The sequence below is a fragment of the Podarcis erhardii genome, assembly GCF_964252035.2.
Source record: "Podarcis erhardii genome assembly, chromosome: 11".
Classification (NCBI taxonomy): domain Eukaryota; kingdom Metazoa; phylum Chordata; class Lepidosauria; order Squamata; family Lacertidae; genus Podarcis; species Podarcis erhardii.
The window spans coordinates 42,581,751-42,604,444 of NC_138501.1; the positions used below are offsets into that span (position 1 = coordinate 42,581,751).

At 42.4% G+C, this 22,694-nt stretch overlaps 1 protein-coding gene across 3 annotated transcripts in view; it reads left to right on the forward strand.

Moving 5' to 3' along the window:
• CPLX4 (complexin 4) overlaps positions 1 to 22,694 on the forward strand; it is a 39,820-nt gene that overhangs the window by 15,168 nt on the left and 1,958 nt on the right. For 2 of the 3 annotated variants that reach the window (XM_081881717.1, XM_081881716.1), the window contains one exon: positions 21,212 to 21,340. The exons of the other annotated variant lie outside the window; for it this stretch is intronic. In XM_081881717.1, the coding sequence (XP_081737843.1) occupies positions 21,212 to 21,340 (129 nt within the window). The remainder of the gene's footprint in view (positions 1 to 21,211; positions 21,341 to 22,694) is intronic. 3 annotated transcript variants of the gene reach the window in all.

Here is a 22,694-nt window from a genome sequence, read left to right on the forward strand (position 1 = left end):
ACTAGGTAGCCTTGGGCCAACCACTGTCTCTCAGAACAGCCTACCTCACAGGGTTGTTGTGTGAGGATAATGGGGTGGGTGAGAACCATGTATACCACCCTAGATTCCTTGGAGGAAAAGGTGGGACATAAATGTAATAATAAATTAAAATAAATAGAGCCCAATTGTCAAGAGTTGTGCGCAACAAGGAGGCACTGGCAGATCCAGGGTAACCCCAATGTTTGCAGAAGCACAACATTTTCTTGTTGTTGCTGTTTAGTCGTTTTGTCGTTTCTGACCCTTCGTGACCCCATGGACCAGAGCACGCCAGGCACTCCTGTCTTCCACTGCCTCCCGCAGTTTGGTCAAACTCATACTGGTAGCTTCGAGAACACTGTCCAGCCATCTCGTCCTCTGTCATCCCCTTCTCCTTGTGCCCTCCATCTTTCCCAACATCAGGGTCTTTTCCAGGGAGTCTTCTCTTCTCATGAGGTGGCCAAAGTACTGGAGCCTCAGCTTCAGGATCTGTCCTTCCAGTGAGCACTCAGGGCTGATTTCCTTAAGAATGGAGAGGTTTGATCTTCTTGCGGTCCATGGAACTCTCAAGAGTCTCCTCCAGCACCATAATTCAAAAACATCAATTCTTCAGCGATCAGCCTTCTTTATGGTCCAGCTCTCACTTCCATATACAGGATAGATAGATAGATAGATAGATAGATAGATAGATAGATAGATAGATAGATAGATAGAGGGGGGAATCTAAGTGGGAAACTGCCAAATACAGCCCAGAGAGGACTAAGGCAGAAAGCAGGCAGACTGTTGAGAGGGAGTATGAAAGAACTGAAAACCAAGTGTGCACACAACTGGGGCTGATGGACGTTGTAGGCCAAAACATCTGGAGAGATTCTAGCTTGGCAAAGGTAGATTTAGCCTCATATGTATTTTGGACTTGAGCAAATGGAACATCATAATTTTGTCTTTATGATCAGTTTACTAACTGATATAAATAGTGGAAGGAACCCTTGGGCATCCTGAACATTTTAAGGCAGGGATGGGGAACCCCTGGCTCCCCAGATGCTGAACTCCAATTGCCATCAGCCCTGCATGGCAAATGATGAGGGAGGGTGGAATTTGTAGCAGTCCATCAACATCTGGAAAGCCACATGTTCCCCACCCCTGATTTAAGGCGTTGCCAAAAGAGGGAATTGATTTACCTGGGGCAAGAAAACTGGGGCCGTCCTTAGGTGAAGGAAATGGAAAAGTAAACGCTTCATGTATAAAACATGGCATTCTTCAAAGGTTTGAAATGCTCCGTTCCTCAAACCACTCAGCCAAATGAATGTGGTGCACTTTGAAATTCCCTTTCCCGTTGTAATGCTCCCTTTTAATCCAGTGGTAATGCAAGCAAAATTCAGAGCCATTTGAATCAGGGAGACGGATACATTAGTTTAATTGGGGATTAAACCAAATTCATCTTCCTACTTCTGACCGCAGTGAACGTGCATATCCACACTGCAAGCTCAAACTGGCTTAGGGAACTCTGGGAATTATACTTCTCTGAGGGGCAAAAGGAATCTGGATCAGAAGTTGCTCAGCACTTTGTGGGGCTACATTTCCCTGACTTAATCTACATTGCTTTGGGGGGGGGGGATGGGTCTAGTAGACCCAATTTGAGTCGCACAACTCAAATTGATTAATTTTTTTGTTGGATATATTTCAGTAGCACAGATGTTGTAAACAATCCCATTGAAGAAGATAATGGTAGTTACTTGGAGCTTGTTGGGGGTTGTGGAGGGGTCCCCATAACAATTCAAGCTTCAGGGCCCCCCAAAATGGATGTCCACCACTGCTAAGACCCCATGTTGGTTTTGTTTATCACTTGTATCTCTCTGCGCAGCTCAGTAGTTCTATACCTGATAGGCATCAAAGGGGTTGGTCTTCCAGATATGTAGACCAAAAAGAGCAGATCCCCATTTGTCATGTGTTTGTGGCATTGCCAGAGTTACAAATGAAGCCCAAGAAATGAACACAGATAATAATAATAAAATTTTATTTATATCTCGCCCTCCCCAGCCGAAGCCAGGCTCAGAGCGGAGAACAACAGTAAAATGATACAACATTCTAAAATCATTTCATTATAAAATCAGTTCAAATCAGATTAATGGCAACTATTGGGCTAGAGTTCTGTGAGGATTGGCAAAGGAGAGGGTTAGGCTGTGCCCTGGCCAAAGGCCAGGCGAAACAACTCTGTCTTGCAGGCCCTGTGGAAAGATGTCAAGTCCCGCAGGGCCCTAGTCTCTTGTGACAGAGCGTTCCACCAGATTGGAGCCACAGCTGAAAAAGCCCTGGCTCTGGGTGAGGCCAGCCTAACCTCTCTGTGGCCTGGGACCTCCAAGATAAGCCCAACCATCGCTGCCACCAAAACTAAAAGAAGCCTCTCCAGACATCTTGTTTATTATGCATTCATGATTGCTTGTGCTCATGATGGTATTGGGGCAGTTACATGTGATCCCATTTTTATTTTATTTTTTGTATATAATTTTTATTAGTTTTCTTTTCTAACAACAAATATCAAAATCATTTCCAGACATACATTCTACATCCCCCCCCTCCCGTTGACATCCTTCAGCTACCCCTCTGGTTTGCTACATCAAATGATACAATCTGCTATTCCTTATCTGTCAAAATGTTATTACAATGTTATTCTTCATTCATTTTGTTAAATAAAGTTGTGAATGTTTATTCAAATCCTGCGACCGAGTCCATTTCTTTCAGTTGTTTCTGCAGATAGTTTATGAAAGGTTCCCATTCTTTTTTAAAATCACTATTGTCTTTTTTATGTAGCTTATCCGTTAGCTTTGCTAATTCTGCATAATTCTTCGATTTTTCCTGCCATTGTGCTTTCGAAGGTATTTCTCCAGTCTTCCAGTTTTGTGCTATTAGGATTCTTGCTGCTGTTGTTGCGTACATGAATATTTTCCATTTCTCTTTCAGCATTCTTGATCAGAAATACCTATTAAAAATGCTTCTTTTTTTTAACAAACGTCATTTTAAACATTTTTTTCAGTTTGTTATATATCTTCTCCCAATTTTTTTTTATGATACTACATTCCCACCACGTATGATAAAAGGTACCCTCCTTATTTTTACATCTCCAACAGTTATTTCTGTTCTATACATTTTGGCCAGCTTAATCGGTGTTATATGCCATCTATACATCATTTTCATGTAATTCTCTTTCAATAAAATACAGTCTGTGAATTTCATATTTACTTTCCAAAGTTTTTCTCATTCTTCAAATTGTATATTATGCCCACATCTTGTGCCCACTTAATCATTACTGACTTAACTTCTTCCTCCTTAGTTTCCCATTCCAATAACAAACTTTACGCTTTCTTAAGTAATGTGAAATTGTCATCTATTATCTCTCTTTGGAATCTAGAAATTGTATAACCAAATCCTTTCTTATTATCTTCCTTAAAGATTTCATTTATCTGTCTATGTTGTAGCCAGCTTTGAAGGTATTCCTTCAACTCCTCATAATCCTTTAATTTTAGCTTTCCTTCCTGTTCAATTAATAGATCTCTATATGTTGGCCATATTTCTTTCTTTGTTGTAATTTTAAATAATAGTGCTTCAATAGGTGATAACCACCATGGAGTTTTTTCTTCTAATAAGTCTTTATATTTTTCCCAAACTTTTATTAAAGATTTTCTTATTATATGATTGTGAAATCCTTTATGTACTTTCATTTTTCCATACCACAAATATAGATGCCTGCCAAATCTGTTATCATGTCCCTCCAGTTCTATTGCCGCCTCTTTCTCCAATTTGATCCAATCCAGAATCCAAGTAAGGCAAGCTGCTTCATAATAAATTCTGAAATCTGGAAGGGAAAAGCCCCCTCTTTCTTTTACATCTGTAAGTATTTTATGTTTTATTCTCAGTCTTTCCCCCCTCCAGATAAATTTTGAAATATCTTTTTGCCATTTTTTGAAGCAAATGCTATTACTTTTTGTCAGTATTGTTTGAAAGAGGAACAACATTTTTTGCAATGTATTCATTTTAATTGCTGCAATTCTTCCTAAAAAAGAAAGAGTCACCCTACTCCAAATTTCTAGATTCCTTTTCATTTCATTCCACATTTTTTCATAATTTTCTTTATATATATTGAGATTCCTGTTTGTTAACCATTTTCCTAAATACTTTACTTTTTTATGGCTTTCTATATTCAAACTCTGGGAGAGTTCCATCTTTTCTGATTCTCTAAGATTTTTGACTAATAATTTAGTTTTGTTTTTATTCAATTTAAACCCTGCCATTTGTCCATACTTTTGGGTTTTTTTCTATCACTTTAGGGAGAGGGTGGCGCTGTGGGTTAAACCACAGAGCCTAGGACTTGCCGATCAGAAGGTCGCGGTTCAAATCCCTGCGACAGGGTGAGCTCCCATTGCTCGGTCTCTGCTCCTGCCAACCTAGCAATTTGAAAGCACGCCAAAGTGCAAGTAGATAAATAGGTACTGCTCTGGCAGGAAGGTAAACGGCGTTTCCGGGCACTGCTCTGTTTCGCCAGAAGCGGCTAAGTCATGCTGGCCACATGACCCGGAAGCTGTATGCCGGCTCCCTCGGCCAATAAAGCCAGAGTCGGTCACGACTGGACCTAATGGTCAGGGGTCCCTTTACCTTTACCTTTACCTTTACCTTTACCTTTACCTTTACCTTTACCTTTAACTTTACCTTTACCTTTACCTTTACCTTTACCTTTACCTTTACCGTGGTACCTCGGGTTACATACGCTTCAGGTTACAGACTCCGCTAACCCAGAAATAGTACTTTGGGTTAAGAACTTTGCTTCAGGATGAGAACAGAAATCGCACAGCAGTGGCCCCATTAGCTAAAGTGATGCTTCAGGTTAAGAACAGTTTCAGGTTAAGAACGGACCTCTAGAACGAATTAAGTACTTAACCCGAGGTACCACTGTACTGTAATTACCAAATCATCTACAGATGATTTGCCTATCCCAGTTTTAATATTATTTGTGCCTGAAAACTTTCAGGGCAGTCATATTGCTTAGTTTCCAATCAGTACATGTCCTGCGACTTCTTGCTGAAACCCTGTAACATGTCATAGCACCAATGTTCTGGTTCCAGATTATAACGCTGAACCCTTGTCAGTCTATTCCCCCTTGTTTCCTGCCATAGTGACCAACTGCATCAAGCCAAAATCCAATTCAAGATGCACTTGTCCAAATAATCAATGAAACAAGCTTTTACAATGTCAGGATAGCAGTGTTAAGTGTTGGTACTGATATTTTTCCTGCACATGTTTTGGTTTTTAAAAATAATAATAATTGAATTAAGTATTTATCTGAAGCGATGGCCCAATTAAGTGCTCGGAAGTTTTCTCTGCAGCCTTTTGGTTTCTGTATAAATTAAGCTTTGGTAATGACATTAACAATCCACAGGGAATCTGACACATTCAGAAATGTCCTCAGGTAACCAATTATTGAATCCTTGGGGTCCTTCATTCATAATTGCTTAGGGTTACAATCACCGAGGCTATGGAACAGCAGGGGGAAAGCGTTAAACTTGGGCCCATGCGCAGGCACCTTGTTAAGGCGCAACTTAAAGAAAAGTTAGGAAAAAATCTTCGCAGGAGCTGTCAGGTCTCGTAATATTCACTTTGCCAGACCTTGGGGGTTGGGAACCATTTTTCTCAGGGCGCATGGAGGCGGAGAAGTCTTTTGGCATCCGACTACCACTGCAAATCATGCTCTATAGGCTAAAATAAAGTAACGGACAAGTAGGACGCAAAACATGACCGGTGCAAAACATGACTCGGGTTAGGTTCTTCAAACCCACCGACACAATGTATTTTGCTTTTACCCAAATGTGGATGTGCTTGATGAGGGCAAAGGACAAGCTTACAGATTGTGTGGTGATGTGCCCTCCATTTTTCAATACATCCCCCTGCCTGTAAGAAGGGATGGACACATTTGTCAATGTTGGTTTCTCTCGGTTTCTTGTTTTTCCCAATCTCAAGATCAAGTTTGCATCCGTTCCCCTTAATAGAATGCATCACTGCATATTGCTGAATGCACTGTAATGCACACTCCCCCCTTGTGTACGTGCATTTGTACCAACAAACAGAATTTGAAGAAGGGCAGATTTTGAACTATGGCTGCATTTTGGCTGCGTACTGTTTGAAGAAGTGCAAATTACATTAAAAGGTGAAATGAACTGAATCTCTCCAGGATCGCCACCTGTAATCTTGATTTGTTCAACACAACCACCCTAAAGCCTGCTGCTTTTTAAAAGCATCTCCTCCCACTTTCCCTTGTTGCCTCTGATCCTATGGGAGCACCTACAGTTTGCCCCCTCTCTTTTCCTTCAAATACGCTCTTTGAAGCCACATTTTTCATGTGGCCTCTGGGTCAGCATCATTAGGATACAGCAGGGCAGTGGCAGGACTGCAGATGTACTGTACAGCAGGGCCAGGTGGCATGGGCTAGATTCAAACTGGTTTATTTCAAATCATAGAGTCCCATCAGAAGAAAATGGTTGAAGCAATCGGTATTAAGAAAAAAATATATGTATCGGGGTGCATATTGATATACCTATGTCATAGAATAGACCCCAAGGAACATCTAGTCAAAGTCTTGCAATGCAAGAATCTCTAACCTCTCCTGGTATGTCCCACGGAGGACCTTATGGTCTTCAAATAAAAACATCTTGGAGATCCCAGGGAGGTTAGGCTGGCCTCAACCAGAGCCAGGGCTTTTTCAGCTGTGGCCCCGATCTGGTGGAACACTCTGTCACAAGAGACTAGGGCCCTGCGGGACTTGACATCTTTCCACAGGGCCTGCAAGACAGAGCTGTTCCACTAGGTCTTTGGTCAAGGTGCAGTCCGACCCCCTTTATCCTTCTGTATTCTTCACAGAACCCTAGCCCAATGGTTGCCATTAATTTGATTCTGAATTGATTTTAGAATGTATTTCAATAGATTTGATTTTAGAATGTATTTCTTCCGGAGGCGACGCGAAACGGCAATGGTGGTCCTCTTTACGCTGTGAAGAGGGGCTCCGCGGAAAAGGGTCGTCCGCTGCGGCAAAGCGGAGACCCATCAAGAAAAACCGCAGGCAGAGTGAGCCTGTGGCCGTGGGACTCGGCGGGTGCCAGAAACCCCCCCAGAAGCGCAGAAGGGACCCCGTAAGGGGCTCCGGAATGTGAAAGGGGGAGCGGCACTGTGAGTTCATCGCTCTTTCCGTGGATGCAAAGCCGCGCAGCTGCTGCCGATGAGCGCCGACCTTTCTTCCTGAAAAACATCGGATTGGCTGTAATTTACCCGTGAGTAAGGGGTATTAAAATCTGGATCCAAAATTTAAAACTTGGAAATTCGGCCGAAAACGGGAGGCGAGTAACAGGAAGTCCGTCTCCCGATCTTGCTAAACAGATCAAAGCAAAGACTCTGAGGAATGCTGAGGAGTTTAAAGGAGATCGTAAAAGTGGAACTATTGTGCATTTACAGACTTAGTTAAAGGATAAAGGAGAAATTATTCTTAAACCTGTGGGATCTGCTTTTGGAACTTTCTTCTTGTTTTTCCTTTGCTTTTGGATTTAAAAGGGACAACCAAGCCGTCGGGCTGCCAGCGCGCAAGAGAGCTGTCAAACTGCGGATTACTGTTGCAAGAGTTTAAACTGTTACACGCATTGAGGTCTCAACACTTAAACATTGTTGCTGTCACCTTTCTTGTTACCTTGTGGCTTTCCTTTAAGAAATAGAAGGCTTTTGGGAACTTTTGGGAACTTTCCTTTTGTCTCGGAACTATAAGGATTTAACATAGGGAATATAGGAACTTTAATGGCGGAAAAATTATTCCCTTCCTTGAAACTGTGAGATACCCCCCCTAGTGGATTGTGGAGATATAGAGGCCTGGGAACTACACTTTGTTTGGACTTTCTGAGGTTTAATTGTTTACATTCTGGACTTGTCTATCCCATGGAATAAAAGATAATTTGACCTTGAACAGAGGCAGGTGGGGAATGAGCGGCACAGGGAAAACAAGAGCAGCTAAAGCTAAAGAAAAAGAAAAAAAAGCTGTGCAACTCGTTCAAACAACTTTAACTCATCAACGGAGATCATCTGTCCCAACTGTGCTGACAGCACAGGAGGTGGAAGCTGAACAGCCTGCTGCAGAAGATATGGCAGCAGGAGGGTCTGAAGCAGTTTTTAAACAAATTTTGGAGCAATTAGCAATTTTGAACCAAAAGGTGGACAAACAATCAACAAAAATTGACCAAGCAACATCCTCTATTAGTAAACTGTCTGAAAAGGTTTCCCAGCATACCCAAGCAATTGAGAATTTGCAAGAAGCAACAGCTGAAAATCATAAATTAGCTGAGGAAGCCTTTCAAAAAGCAGAGCAAGCGAACAAAAAGGTTGATGAGATTAAGGGAGAAAAGACAGGCAAAGACAGGTAGGGGAACAGCAAGCCTACCTGTCAATGGTTGAACTGAAAAATAAGGAGAATAACCTCAGGCTGAGGGCCATCCCAGAATCGGAGGAAGGTAATTTGGAGGGATTTTTGACACTTTTATTTTCCAAGTTCTGGGGAATAGAAGAAGATAAAGACTTTAAAATTGTGACGGCATTCAGACTGGGTAGATCGGTAAAGAAAGACAAGGCCAGAGACTGTTTGGTCATCTTGAGATCAAGAGAAGAAAGAGACAAGATACTAGGCCTACATTTTAAAAAATCTTTGGAGATACAAGGTAAAAAGGCTGAAATTTACAGAGATATACCCAAACAGCTTTTGGATCTTAGAGCCTCATATTTAGAACTGACAAAATTGTTGAGATACAACGCAATCCCTTATAGGTGGGAGTTTCCGCAAGGACTATCATTTACCTACAAAGGAAGGAAAGTAAGAATTAAAACACCAGAGGACCAGCAGAAGTTCCTACACGACCACGGGGAAGACCTCCAAAAGGGGGCAGCAGCTTCTTGGCCACCGCCACTACCGGAACCTACACCTGGAGCTGGACCAGCATTACCACCACCGGGATCGGAGGAAAATCAAGATACCCCATTGTAAGACTTACGAATTGATCCAGGATGTCTCTGCAACTGCTTAGTTGGAACATAAATGGCGGAAACTCCCCGGAAAAAAAGAAGAAAAGTGTTTCATATCTTGAAAAAAGAACAATTGGACATTATTTGCCTGCAAGAAACCCATGTGACAAGGCTCCATAGGAAAGTGTTAATTAACAAAAGGTTAGGCCAGGAATTCATTTCTTCGGATAAAGTCAAGAAAAGAGGAGTGGTGATATATGCAAAGGAGAGCCTGTCACCGAAATTTTTATTTAAAGATGAACTAGGCAGAATTTTGGCGATTGAAATTCAAACACAAGGAGAAAATTTTTTGATATTAGGAATTTATGCACCAAACGATGGAAAATCGGAATTCTTCAGGAAGCTGCATGAGATTATGCTGGACTACTTAGACTACAACAACATTATTATGTTGGGCGATATGAATGGGGTCGTATCTGTAAACATGGATAAGTCGCAAAGTGCTAACATAACGAAAGATGGCAGACTACCTAAAACTTTCTTTGAAATGACTGACAATATGGACTTAATTGACATATGGAGGGTTAAGAACCCCTTAGGAAAAGAAGGAACTTTCTTTTCTGAAGCTCATCTGACATGGACACGAATCGACCAAATATGGACAACTAGAGGACTGGTACCTAAGACTAGAAAAGTGGAAATCTGCCCAAAAACTTGCTCCGACCATAATGCTCTGAAAGTGGAACTGAGACTTAACATAACCGGATCCTTTAGATGGAAAATGAATGACACCTTATTAAGGGACCAGGAGATTGTTAAGAAGGCCCAAAAAACTCTAAAGGACTATTTTGAGATAAACTTAAACACTACGGTGGAAAAAAGAACAATCTGGGACGCAAGCAAAGCAGTCATGAGAGGGTTTCTAATACAACAAAATACGATAAAGAAAAGACTCTGGAATGAAAAGAAGGAGAAGATATTGGAGAAAATAAGAGAAGGAGAGAAAAAATTAAGATCTAGGCCTAAGTCGAAGGAAGTGCTGAGAGAAGTGAAATTTTTCCAAGCACAATATTCGAAATTGATAAACCAAGAAGTGGAATGGAAAATTAAGCAAATGAAACAAAGATCTTTTGAATCAGCTAACAAGTGTGGGAAACTGCTAGCATGGCAGTTGAAAAAAAAGACAAAAATTAAATATAGTTACAAATCTAGAGATTGAAGGGAGAATTGTTCAGAAACCCGAGGAAATTAGAAAGTGTTTCCAGAGATATTTCAAAGAACTTTATGCACAAGGGCTGCAGAAAGAGTTTGAGGTGGATCAATATGTCAAAACCAATGGATTACAAAAAATACCCCAGGAAATGAGAACAATCCTGAATGGTAAAATTACACGGCAGGAAATCGAAAGTGTCATACAGAACCTCCAACTAGGCAAATCTCCAGGCCCTGATGGACTTACCTCCAAATATTACAAGGTTTTGAAGGACTACTTGATACAACCCTTGATGGAGGTCTGTAATCAGATTATGGAGGGGAGGAAGGCACCGGAAACGTGGAAAGAAGCTTTCATCACATTGATACCTAAACTAGAAACTGAAAAGACCCAACTTAAGAACTACCGTCCCATCTCACTCCTAAATGTGGATTATAAAATCTTTGTGGACATTTTGGCAAATAGATTTAAAAAAGTCCTTAATGAAGTGATTCATAAGGACCAGGCAGGCTTTCTCCCTGGTAGGCATTTGTTTGATAACACAAGAAACATCATTGACATTTTGGAACTTTTACAAACAAATCTTAACACTAGAGCGGTGTTAATATTTATTGATGCGGAGAAAGCCTTTGACAACATTTCTTGGATGTTTATGAAGAAAAATTTGGAAGGGATGGGAGTGGGACGGGGGTTTGAAAATGGAATAGAAGCAATTTATTCAGAGCAAAAAGCTAAATTGATTGTTAACAATGTGGTGACAGAGGAGTTCAAAATAGAAAAAGGGACACGACAGGGGTGCCCCCTATCACCTCTATTATTTATTTCAGTCCTGGAGGTGCTATTGAACATGATCAGAAAGGACCGGTTGGTACAAGGAATCGAGGTCGGAGTGAAACAATACAAACTGAAAGCATTTGCAGATGACTTGGTATTAACATTACAGGAGCCAGTCTCTAGTTCTAAAAGAGTTTTAGAATTAATTTCTGATTTTGGTCGAGTGGCGGGATTCAAGTTGAATAAACAAAAGACTAAGGTTTTAGCAAAAAATTTGACATCTACAGAAACAGATGAGTTCCTGAAAGAGACAGAATTAAATGTGGTTAAAAAAGTGAAATACCTAGGGGTGTATCTGACCTCCAAAAATTTGAATTTGTTTAAAGATAATTATGAGAAATGTTGGTCAGAAATTAAACGAGACATGGAAATTTGGTCAAGATTGAAACTTTCCTTGTTAGGTCGAATAGCAGCTATAAAGATGAATGTATTGCCGAAAATGTTATTTTTGTTTCAGACCCTACAGATCGTGGACAAGGTGGAATGTTTTGGAAAGTGGCAGAAGGATATTTCTAAGTTTGTTTGGCAGGGCAAAAAGCCCCGAATAAAGTTTAAAATTTTAACTGATGCGAAAGAAAGAGGGGGATTTGCCCTGCCAGACTTGAGGTTATATTATGAATCTGCAGCCTTCTGCTGGATGAAAGATTGGATTTTGCTGGAGAACACTGATGTCCTAGATCTGGAAGGGTTTGATAATGCTTTTGGATGGCATGCATATTTGTGGTATGACAAGGTTAAAGTTCATAAACTGTTTAAAAACCATATTGTTAGAAGAGCAATTTTTATGGTCTGGACAAAATACAAAGACTTATTGGAAAGTAAGACCCCAAGGTGGCTTTCACCGGTGGAGGCCAAGGCACGTAAGAGACTCAATATGGAGGCCTATTGGCCAAAATATTGGGAAATAATTGAAAAAAATTGGAGACAATTGGAGGTTACAGAGCTTGGAAAAATTAAAAAACAAGGTGCGAGATTGGTTGCATTATGCCCAAATTCAGGAGGTTTTTAAAGTGGACAAAAAGGTGGGATTCCAGGTGGAAAAATCGAAATTAGAGACAGAATTGTTAGAACCAAAAAATAAACTGCTCTCCAGAATGTACAACTTGCTGCTTAAATAGAACACACAGGACGAGATAGTCAAATCCGCCATGATAAAGTGGGCACAGGATATTGGACACAACATTATGTTTGAAGACTGGGAAAGGTTATGGAACACCGGAATGAAATTCACGGCATGTAGTGCCTTGAAGGAAAATATTATGAAAATGATATACCGGTGGTACATGACCCCAGTCAAGCTTGCTAAGATATATCACCTGTCTGATAATAAATGTTGGAAGTGTAAGGAGGCGGAAGGGACATTCTTTCACCTCTGGTGGACATGTCCGAAAGTGAGGGCCTTCTGGGAGATGATTTATAATGAGCTAAAAAAGGTATTTAGATATACCTTACCTAAGAAACCGGAGGCCTTTCTTCTGGGCATTGTAGACCAGAATGTGTTAAAGAAGGATAGAACCTTTTTTATGTATGCTACTACTGCAGCAAGAATTCTCATCGCAAAGCATTGGAAGACACAAGATTTACCCACGCTGGAGGAATGGCAGACGCAGTTGATGGACTATATGGAATTGGCTGAAATGACTGGCAGAATCCGAGACTTGGGAGAAGAAGCAATGGAAGAGGACTGGAAAAAATTTAAGGACTATCTACAAAAACATTATAAATTGTATGAATGCTAAGAAAATGCACCTTTTAGGAAATCTTAGCCCCAGCAATAGCAATTAGGTGAAATGAAAATTAAGGTACAAGAAATTTGAGGTGGAATTAGGAAATAATTTTATTGTGTTTTAATTAAAATATATAAGAATTGGTGTACAATATTTGGAATTTGATAACATGATAAATTGAAAGATACAATAAGTTATGAAATAAGATGACAAATTGCTGAAGTTTGTATTATAAATAATGCAAGGTCTGGAGGATGTGGGGAAGTCCAGTAGATTTGATAAAAGGATTACGGAAATTTGAAACTTTTATATTCTTTTTCTTTTATCTGTTTTTCTTTTCTGTATCTCTGTATCCTGTAAAATTAATAAAAATATTTTAAAAAAAAATAGAATGTATTTCAATTAATTGACTGTGATTTTATGTAAACTGTGCTGTTTTTACTGTTGTTAGCCGCTCTGAGCCTGGCTTTGGCTGGGGAGGGTAGGATATAAATAAAATTATACAGTGGTGCCTCGCAAGACGAAATTAATCCGTTCCGTGAGGCTCTTCGTATAGCGGTTTTTTCGTCTTGCGAAGCAAGCCCATTGACAGCTTAGCGGATTAGCGCTATTAGCGGCTTTTAGCGGCTTATCAGCGGATCAGCTGATAAGCGGCTTAGCGGCTTAGGAAAAGGGGGGGAAACCCGCAGGAACTCGCAAGACATTTCGTCTTGCGAAGCAAGCCCATAGGGAAATTCGTTTTGCGAAGCGCCTCCAAAACGGAAAACCCTTTCGTCTAGCGGGTTTTCCGTCTTGCGAGGCGTTCGTCTTGTGGGGCACCACTGTATTATTATTATTATTATTAAAGCACTCAGGACAGATCAATTAGCAGGGAGCTTCAGAGCATAGGTGGAAGACTGAATCATGGAAAATGTGGAACCAACATTACATGGCACTTCTACAAGTGCAAGTTCCACAGACTGAAGTGGCCATGGAGCATATCCTTCAGGTAAATTGGTCCCAAGTTATGAAGGGACACTTTCAACGGAGCCCAGTAACAAAATCAGCAGTGTGAGGATCAAATCCAGATATTTTCTTCTTCCTCTTTGACCCTCCTGCCACACTTCATGCAGGCTGCCGGATTCATCCATTTTCTCCTCCTCCACACACCCCTTTTTAGTGCTTCGCATGTTTCTCTGATCAATGATTCTTTTGTGCTTTTTAAAAGTGTACATTGATGGTTGCTAGGTGCTTTTTAAAAAAATTATTTATACACTGTTTTTAAAGTGGAAACTTGCAAACCTTTAGAATAAAACGTTAAATCGAGACCCTACTTTGCAGTTGGTGCAAAAGGACAACAGTGGCAGAACGGAATACAATACAGTGGTACCTCAGGTTACAGATGCTTCAGGTTACAGACTCCACTAAACCAGAAATAGTACCTCGGGTTAAGTACTTTGCTTCAGGATGAGAACAGAAACCACGCGGCAGTGGGAGGCCCCATTAGCTAAAGTGGTACCTCAGGTTAAGAACAGTTTCAGGTTAAGAACGGACCTCCAGAACGAATTAAGTTCTTAACCTGAGGTACCACTGTATCTGAGAATACAAAACGGGTCTTTTCTTGTTGCCTAAACCAGGCTTCCCCGGCCTGCAGGCTTCTGATGGAAGCTGTAATCCAAAACATCTGGAAGGTACCAGCTTGGAAAGCAGGAGTGCCAACTCCTGGGGGCTGAGGCTTCTCCTGAATATTTTTGGAGTGGGGGCCAGCAGTGCCGGAGCAAGTTGATCGGGCGCCTAGGGTGGCGTGTGTGCCCTGCGCCCAGAAGCGGGGCCAGCCAGGACAGGACACTCCACGGGGGCTCCAAGGATTCTTCCTGCCTCCTCCCACTCAGCCACCCTACAGCTGAGGGGGAGGCAATGGGCAGACCGTTTGGGGCAGAGCAAAGCCTTCAGGCACCCAAGCCACCGCGTCACTCCCAGGAGAGATGTGTGGCTCATGCGTGCTGCAGGTCCCGCAGTGAGTGCTGCCGGGCATTTTGTCACCACCCTCAGTGGTGAAACCCGGGGCGGCCCACCCCCACCACACACCCCTTCCTCCGCCCCAATGTCCAAAAAGCGTGGAGGTGAACTGCAGAGCCCTGGCTCCTCCTAAATATCCTGACATCATGCGTCCCCCCCATCATCCTCGCAAGCTGGCGCCTCTGTGGAGGCTTGGCCTAAAGAAACACAGCCCCAAACATCACTTTCAGTCCTGTTGCAGATTTGAGCTCCTGACAACATGTGTGTTAACTGTGCAAAAGCAGAACTACAGTGAAGAAATAGTGCGATTGCTTCACTGCATGTCAGACTTTGCGACTCAGGGCCAAATTAGAAGTGACGTTAGTTCCGTGAATGTAGTGAACGTGCACGTTTAAAAAATATGGTAAAAAATATGGAGGAAATCTGGTTCACCTCAACTTGCTTGCTTCATCCAGGCAGAATCAGAAATCCCCTACTCATTTGTCATGCCTCAGCTTGCAAGAGAGAGGAATACCAACTTTTACTTAAACTGGCAAACATTCAGCTCAAGGGTAATGATAAAATCGAACAGAACCAGGCTACAGAAGAATCTGGCACCAGAATCCATTTGATTCCGGGGAAACCTAGGTTCAAGTTTCGGTTTTGCTGTGAAACTCTCTCAGCCTAACCTACCTCTCAGAGTTTTTGAGGGAGATAAAATGGAATAGCCCCCATTACACTTTCTTGAATTTCTTTGAAGACGGGCAGGAATGTAAATGTAAAATATATATTTTGATGGGCAGTCTGGTATAAAACTGATATAGTATTCTCTGGTTAAAGTGATGTCTGGTGATGTTGTTTTTTAAAAATGTAGGTAGCTCTCAGAAGATGTACTTTAGATTTTAGTCTGTAAGAGGCCCCAGGTTCCAATGCAAGACTTAAACCTCCAGGGTATTTGGGGCAGACTTATATGACAAAACATGTCCTTAATGAACCTTAATCCTATTAATAGGATTGTCAGGTTAGATTTGTCATTGAAAAGATGTTTTCATCCATGAGTCCTATGGCTTGCTCATAAGTGGAACTCTATTGCTGGAATGCTAAAGGGGCATTGAAAGTCACTTAGCGCAGGATTTGAAATATATAGGGACTCTCCCCACTAAATTTCCTCCCTGGTTTACATGGCTGTTTTGCAAGCAAATGTGTGTACATCAGATGTATGCCCAACCTCTGCAGTCCATGAACAGTGGCCATAATGACTAGCAGCTATCAATCACTGTATTCTCCACAAATTTATCTAATCCTATTTTAAAGTCATCTAAGACAGTGGCAATCTCTTGCTGGAGCAAATTCTATAGTCTATGCACTGTGCGAAGAAGTACTTACTATTGCCAGACTCGAATCAGTCAACATTCAGCTTCATTATAAAACAGGGAGGGAAAATCATCTATCTGCTCAGTTTGCCCATAGCTATGCCCAAGAAGGTTAGCGGTTCGAATCCCCGCGACGGGGTGAGCTCCCGTTGCTCGGTCCCTGCTCCTGCCAACCTAGCAGTTCGAAAGCACATCAAAGTGCAAGATAAATAGGTACCGCTCCGGCGGGAAGGTAAACGGTGTTTCCGTGTGCTGCTCTGGTTTGCCAGAAGTGGCTTAGTCATGCTGGCCACATGACAAATGCTGGCTCCCTCGGCCAGTAAAGTGAGATGAGCAGCGCAACCCCAGAGTTGTCCACAACTGGACTTAATGGTCAGGGGTCCCTTTACCTTTACCTTTTTATGCCCAAGACTGCATCAGAAGGTGGGCTGGGGCTGGGTAACTTGAATACCTTGGTTCAAGTCCGACCCTCCAGAGCAGAAGAAGAGTTTGGATTTGATATCCCGCTTTATCACTCCCCTTCAGGAGTCTCAAAGCAACTAACAATCTCCTTTCCCTTCCTCCCCCACAACAAACACTCTGTGAGGTGAGTGGGGCTGAGAGACTTCAGAGAAGTGTGACTGGCCCAAGGTCACCCTCTTCTGCCTGCATCCCAACTTGTCAATATCCTTCTTAAATTGTGGAGCCCAAGTCAGAATAGAGTGGGACTATTACTCAGGGCAATCTTAAGCATATCCGGCTGTGTGGTTCAAAGATTCCTCTGGCGCCCCACCTCCTTTCCCAGAGTTGGCAACCTTTCCCCAAGCCTCTGCGGGGATCGCTCTCCTCCTACGGAGGCTTGGGAAGGAAGCTGCATGCCCGCCAGCCATATGGTTGACGGGGCACAGCTGATAGGCGTCCAGGGAAAGGGGAGGCCACCGGCAAAGCCGCACAGCTCCCCCACTCGCTGGGGCGCCCCAAGGGGCCAGCGCCCTGGCGCAGTGCTCCAGTAAGCCCAATAGGAAAGACGGCTCTGCTATTACTTCCCTTGATCAGGGCACTAGACTTCTGCTGATGCAGCCTAGAATAGCATTTGCTTCTTTTTTGCTGCTGCATCACACCGTTGACTGATGTTAAGCTTGTGGTCTACTAAGACCCCTAGATCCTTTTCACAGGTATAACACTGTGAACTGCAGAATGAAGGCACTGGGGCACAGGCAGTTCTTTGCTGCAGTGCAATGTGGTTGAGATTCCTGCATTGCAGGGGGTTGGCTCTTGGTTTCTCTTCCAACTCTACAGTTCTATGTGGTGAGGAAGGACCCGGACAACCTGAAAAACATGAGGGCAATGTTCCTTGAACAGAGGGCCAGGACTCATCCGTGGGCCTTGAGGCATTTTCAGATGGGTCTTAGTACCACAGTCTGACCAGTGACCCCTCACCTGCTTGACCAACCCCTTGGCCTTGTTATAGGCATTGGTTAGACCAATGTGGTTGGGAGCCACCAATGTCCCAAGGCTGAGGAGGGAAGGAAGTTCTCCCTCCTCTGAGGGGAAAGGGGCAAAGGAGGTGCTGGTGTGGTATTGGTGTTGGGAGTAGTGTACAAGCTGAGTGAGAATGGAATAAGAAAATACAGGAGATGGGTATTAGTACTTTGAAAGGCTTGTAGGTGTAAGGAAGAGCATCAGGATCAGAAAAAAAAATATCGCAGAATCAAATAAAATGGGGAGGCGGAATCACAATGCCTCCTTAGCACAAGGAAAGTGGAGCTATGGAACTCCTTGCCACATGCAAAATGCTCTGGCAAAGAACGTAGCAATTTCCACAGGTGGATTAGGTATTGGTAGAGAAGGATGTAATTGTCAGCTGATTATGCCAAACTCTGCCTCCTTCTGTCACCATTTCATGACTGGTGGACCCAAGTAATTTCCAGGCATCTCGTGGGCTCTGGGGGTAGGAATTTTGAGAACCCCTGAGGGAGGGGATCACAGATTTCCCTTCTGGTGAAGGTCGGGGGTGAAATAACTGGATGTGGGTCTACTTAGGGCTCCTCAGAAAAGAGATATGAGACTTTATACAGGCCCAAGAGGATTTTATTTCTTACTGAATCTGTTTAATTGACCTATATGTGTTAGCCAGGCCAGCATAATGAATGGTTAGGCAAGAAAAGCAGTTCAGTACCTGCAGTGCCACCTAGTGGTGGAGGTTAGTTTATTTACCACCCATAATCATGTAGAAAAATCTTTTGCTGAAAAGGTCTGAACAGCAGCCATTTACATTTGTTTGGATGCATGAATTGCTACTTGTTAGTTTGTATTATTTATGGATCATCTTCCAATGGAAACTTGCTCAAGGAAGGGGAACTGACATTCTTTTATCCTCATCTGTTTTGGTTTGTTTGTTTAGTTATAGTGATAAGCCCCATAAAGTAACACAATTCATTAGAAACATGTAACAAACCACTAAAGAATAATTACTGACAGCAACAACAACAACAGTAATCAGGTCTTTCCTCCTCTAGCTGCCTGCTGAAAAAGATACATCTTTAACTGAAGGCCCAAACCACATTCCTTGTGTTGAAAAGGCAGCACAGGCCGGTCAATATGTTCTGACAACTGTTCTTTTAAAAAACGTATTGTGGTCGAGATGCATGACAAAAAGAGCTAAGGGCTACAGAAAGAGGGCAGGTGGGTAATAGTGATGTTCAGTCACCGAAAGACATTCAAAATAGGATGCCAGGCATCTAGGGGAGTGGGGTGGGGAGAAATTTGATTCGGTTCATATTTAAAGGTGAATCTACCTAATTTCCAGTTTATGGAACAATATGCAAACTGAAGCACAGCCATCCCTTAAATTCTTACGTTTCCAAATTTTGCAGTGCCAAATGATGTGTACAAAAATGCATAAACAAGAGCAAATTGTGCATTGAAATGCATATGTTAGTGAAAATGACATATAAGGACACATTTTTCAGGGGGAAGCGCTTTACTTGGACAAAATTGTATCTTGGACAAAATTGCATGCAAAAATGTTCATATTAGGAGAAATTCGCAGTCAAATGCTGATGAATTTTCATAATAACTGTTTTTTAAAAAAGGAAAAAAGGAAATTGATGTGGAAATGTAAAAAACTGAACTCAAGAGTGGAAAAATGACAGACTGGGAGAAACTGAAATTGACAGATCTGCCCATCCCTAGATGCAACCCATTCCTATGCAGGCTAATTCAGAAGTTTGTCTCAATGGGCTAACTCTAAAGTAAGTTTGCATAGGACTTGCTGTGTTTCCTATGGCATTGTTTCCTATATATCTACTGTAATGCCTTCTTGATGGGACCAGTCCTTTCTTCAGACAATGGCCATTTTGTTTAGATTTTTGCTGTGATGGACCCAGGCTTTCTATGTACAGGATTTGTGTTTTTTTTAAAAAAAAAACCAAAAAACACACAGTTCACCCATCAAAGATAAGCATTAATGCTTCATTAAATCTCCAGAACGAACGCTGACAGCAGCTAAAGGCCAACAGGAATAAGCATCAATGCTGTCAGCAGGAGGTGTTTCAGAATGTAAGATGGGATCGTGCATCTGAATAAAAGTAGGAGCAAATGAATGAATGAATGAATGAGTGTGCACACAGTGCATGAATAGGCACAACCCTTCAGGAGCAGAATGGGTTGGCCAGCTACTTAACCAGTTATTTACTCACATATTTATTCTTGGTAGACAGAAGCCCAGTGCATTGTTCTGCTTTAGCATTTGCGAACCACAATATTCAGGAACGAGGGTGTCACCTGATACTTTGGTGTTTGCATTGAAATAAATGAGGAAAGTGCATATGTATAGGCAACAGCATATACACAGGTAATTGCTTCATACAATAGATAGATCAGAGAATTGTAACAAGGTATACATCTGAATCCATATCTGAGTCTAGGAAGGAGAAGGAGAAGGAGGAGGAGGAGAAGGAGGAGAAGGAGAAGGAGGAGGAGGAGGAGAAGGGGGGGTTGCGGCGCTCATCTCGCTTTATTGGCCGAGGGAGCCGGCGTACAGCTTCCGGGTCATGTGGCCAGCATGACTAAGCCGCTTCTGGAGAACCAGAGCAGCGCACGGAAACGCTGTTTACCTTCCCGCCGGAGCGGTACCTATTTATCTACTTGCACTTTTGATGTGCTTTTGAACTGCTAGGTTGGCAGGAGCAGGGACCGAGCAACGGGAGCTCACCCCGTCGCAGGGATTCGAACTGCCGACCTTCTGATCGGCAAGTCCTAGGCTCTGTGGTTTAACCCACAGCGCCACCCGTGCCCTGTTATAAAACAAGCAAACCAACCAACCCATGAGAGTAGATGGAGTTTCCTGCTCAGCATCTGACCCTTTTCCAAGTTTAGTGCAATTAGGGTGGAAGGATTCACAATACCAACTGTGCCCAGTTTGTGACTTTCTTGGGGAGTTTGGCTAGTAGCTACTGCTGACAGGCGAACGCTAGACCAGAGGTATTGTTGTCCAAACCCAACAGGTCAGTCCTTGCATTCTTGTACCCTGGAGTAACTGCCCTGATTAATTGTGTCTTATGAGAATATAACCTCGTTTATATAGCGTGAAAGTATGTTCCTATCGAGCAGGTGGTGAAACAACGAATCTGTCAAATGAAAAGGGAGGTGACCCATGCCTGTTAGCTTTCTTAAGAGAGAACAGGTTCACCTTTGGCACACACAATAAAAGGCAATTGAGTAGGCCAGATTTTACATTTCTGGGTGATTTTATTGTTCATTATTTCACCCTTCTGACTGTAACAAAAAAGCATGTCGTCTGGCATGAATATGATGTAGTGGAAAAAAATATGTATGAATGGATAGTAAAGGCTGACTTGGAATGAAAGAGTTGGTCAGAAAAAGTGACTCATGGTGCTTCTAATTTAGCACTGTGGAGCAGGCAGCTTGGGAGGACTTAAAAGCGGCTGAGTTCAGAATGAGCCACTGCCATCTTACCACCATTCGTTAGACCTGGAGCTCAAGGCAAAAGACATTTCAGTGGCAATTAAATTATATCTCCCCCCCACCTTCAGCTTTCGCTTGGCAAATGGCTGAACAGAGCAACTCCATGTCTCAGGGTCCTTACGGCTAATCGGTGTTCCTGTAAGAGTCAGGACGCAAGGGTTTGCTGCCAGGAAATCCTGGCTCAGTTCATGCCACATGTGACGGATTTCTCCCTCCAACCAGTTCTGCCAGTGGTCGACTCACTACAAATCCTTATCCTGAAGGTCTTGTTTATATCTGTAAGTTAAATGTAACAGTGTGCAGTGGCTCTGCATGCAGTCCTAGTCACAAGTCAAATCAGGGTGCCTTGAGGTGTCATTGTTTTGAATGCCAAGATTGAATCAGGATGTTAGCAAGGTGTCCCAGGTCAAGAGTAGCAACATCCTCTCGGCCTGCAAAGCCTCATTTGTCGCCCCCCCACACGAAATGCTGCAGAGGTGTTTCCTATCATCTATCATCTATCTATCTATCTACCAGTATCTACCTACCTACCTACCTACCTACCTACATCTATCTATCTATCTATACCTATCTATACCTATCTATCTATATCTATATCTATCTATCTATCTATCTATCTATCTATCTATCTATCATCTATCTATCTATCTATCTATCTATCTATCTATCTATCTATCATCTAACATCTATCTATCTATCTATCTATCTATCTATCTATCTAATCCAGTGTTTCCCAACCTTGGGCCTCCAGCTGTTTTTGAACTACAATTCCCATCATCCCTGACCACTGGTCTTGCTAGCTAGGGATGATGGAAGTTGTAGTCCAAAAACAGCTGGAGGCCCAAGGTTGGGAAACACTGATCTAATCTATCTCTATCTATCTATCTATCTATCTATCTATCTATCTATCTATCATCTATCATCTATCTATCTCTATCTATCTATCAATCAATCATCAATCAATCATCTATCTATCTATCTATCTATCTAATCTATCATCTACAGTGGTACCACTGTTCTTGAATGTAATCCATTCTGGAAGACTATTCAAGTTCCGAAACGTTCAAAAACCGAAACGTAAAGTGGTATCTGAAAATTCAACTGAGAAAATTGAAAAACACGCAGCGGAAGCCGTTCGATTTCTGAGGCGTGTTCGAAAACGGAAGCATTTACTTCCGGGTTTTCAGCACTCAGGTTCCGAAATGTTTGTCAACAGAGACATTCGAGAACCAAGGTACCACTGTATCTATCTATCTAAAGGCAAAACCAAGCTGACCATAAGGGGAATGGCCTGTTGCTGTTTGAGCGAGGCGCAGGAAAGAGAGAGAGTGGAGCAAGAAGATGGATAGCTCTTAGCCTTTAATCAGAGGAAATTATTTTGCCAGGGCCCTCCAATCACTGTGCATTAGGGGAGGGACCTTGATGGGAAAACGTTTTGCTTCGTGTGTGCTTGTTGCTCTCTAGTAAGTTCTGTCTCTCTGGAGCATGGCTGCTTGGAAACTTATGGTGAACCAGGCGGTGTCCTTTTTCTCACAGGCTCCCATCACTTTC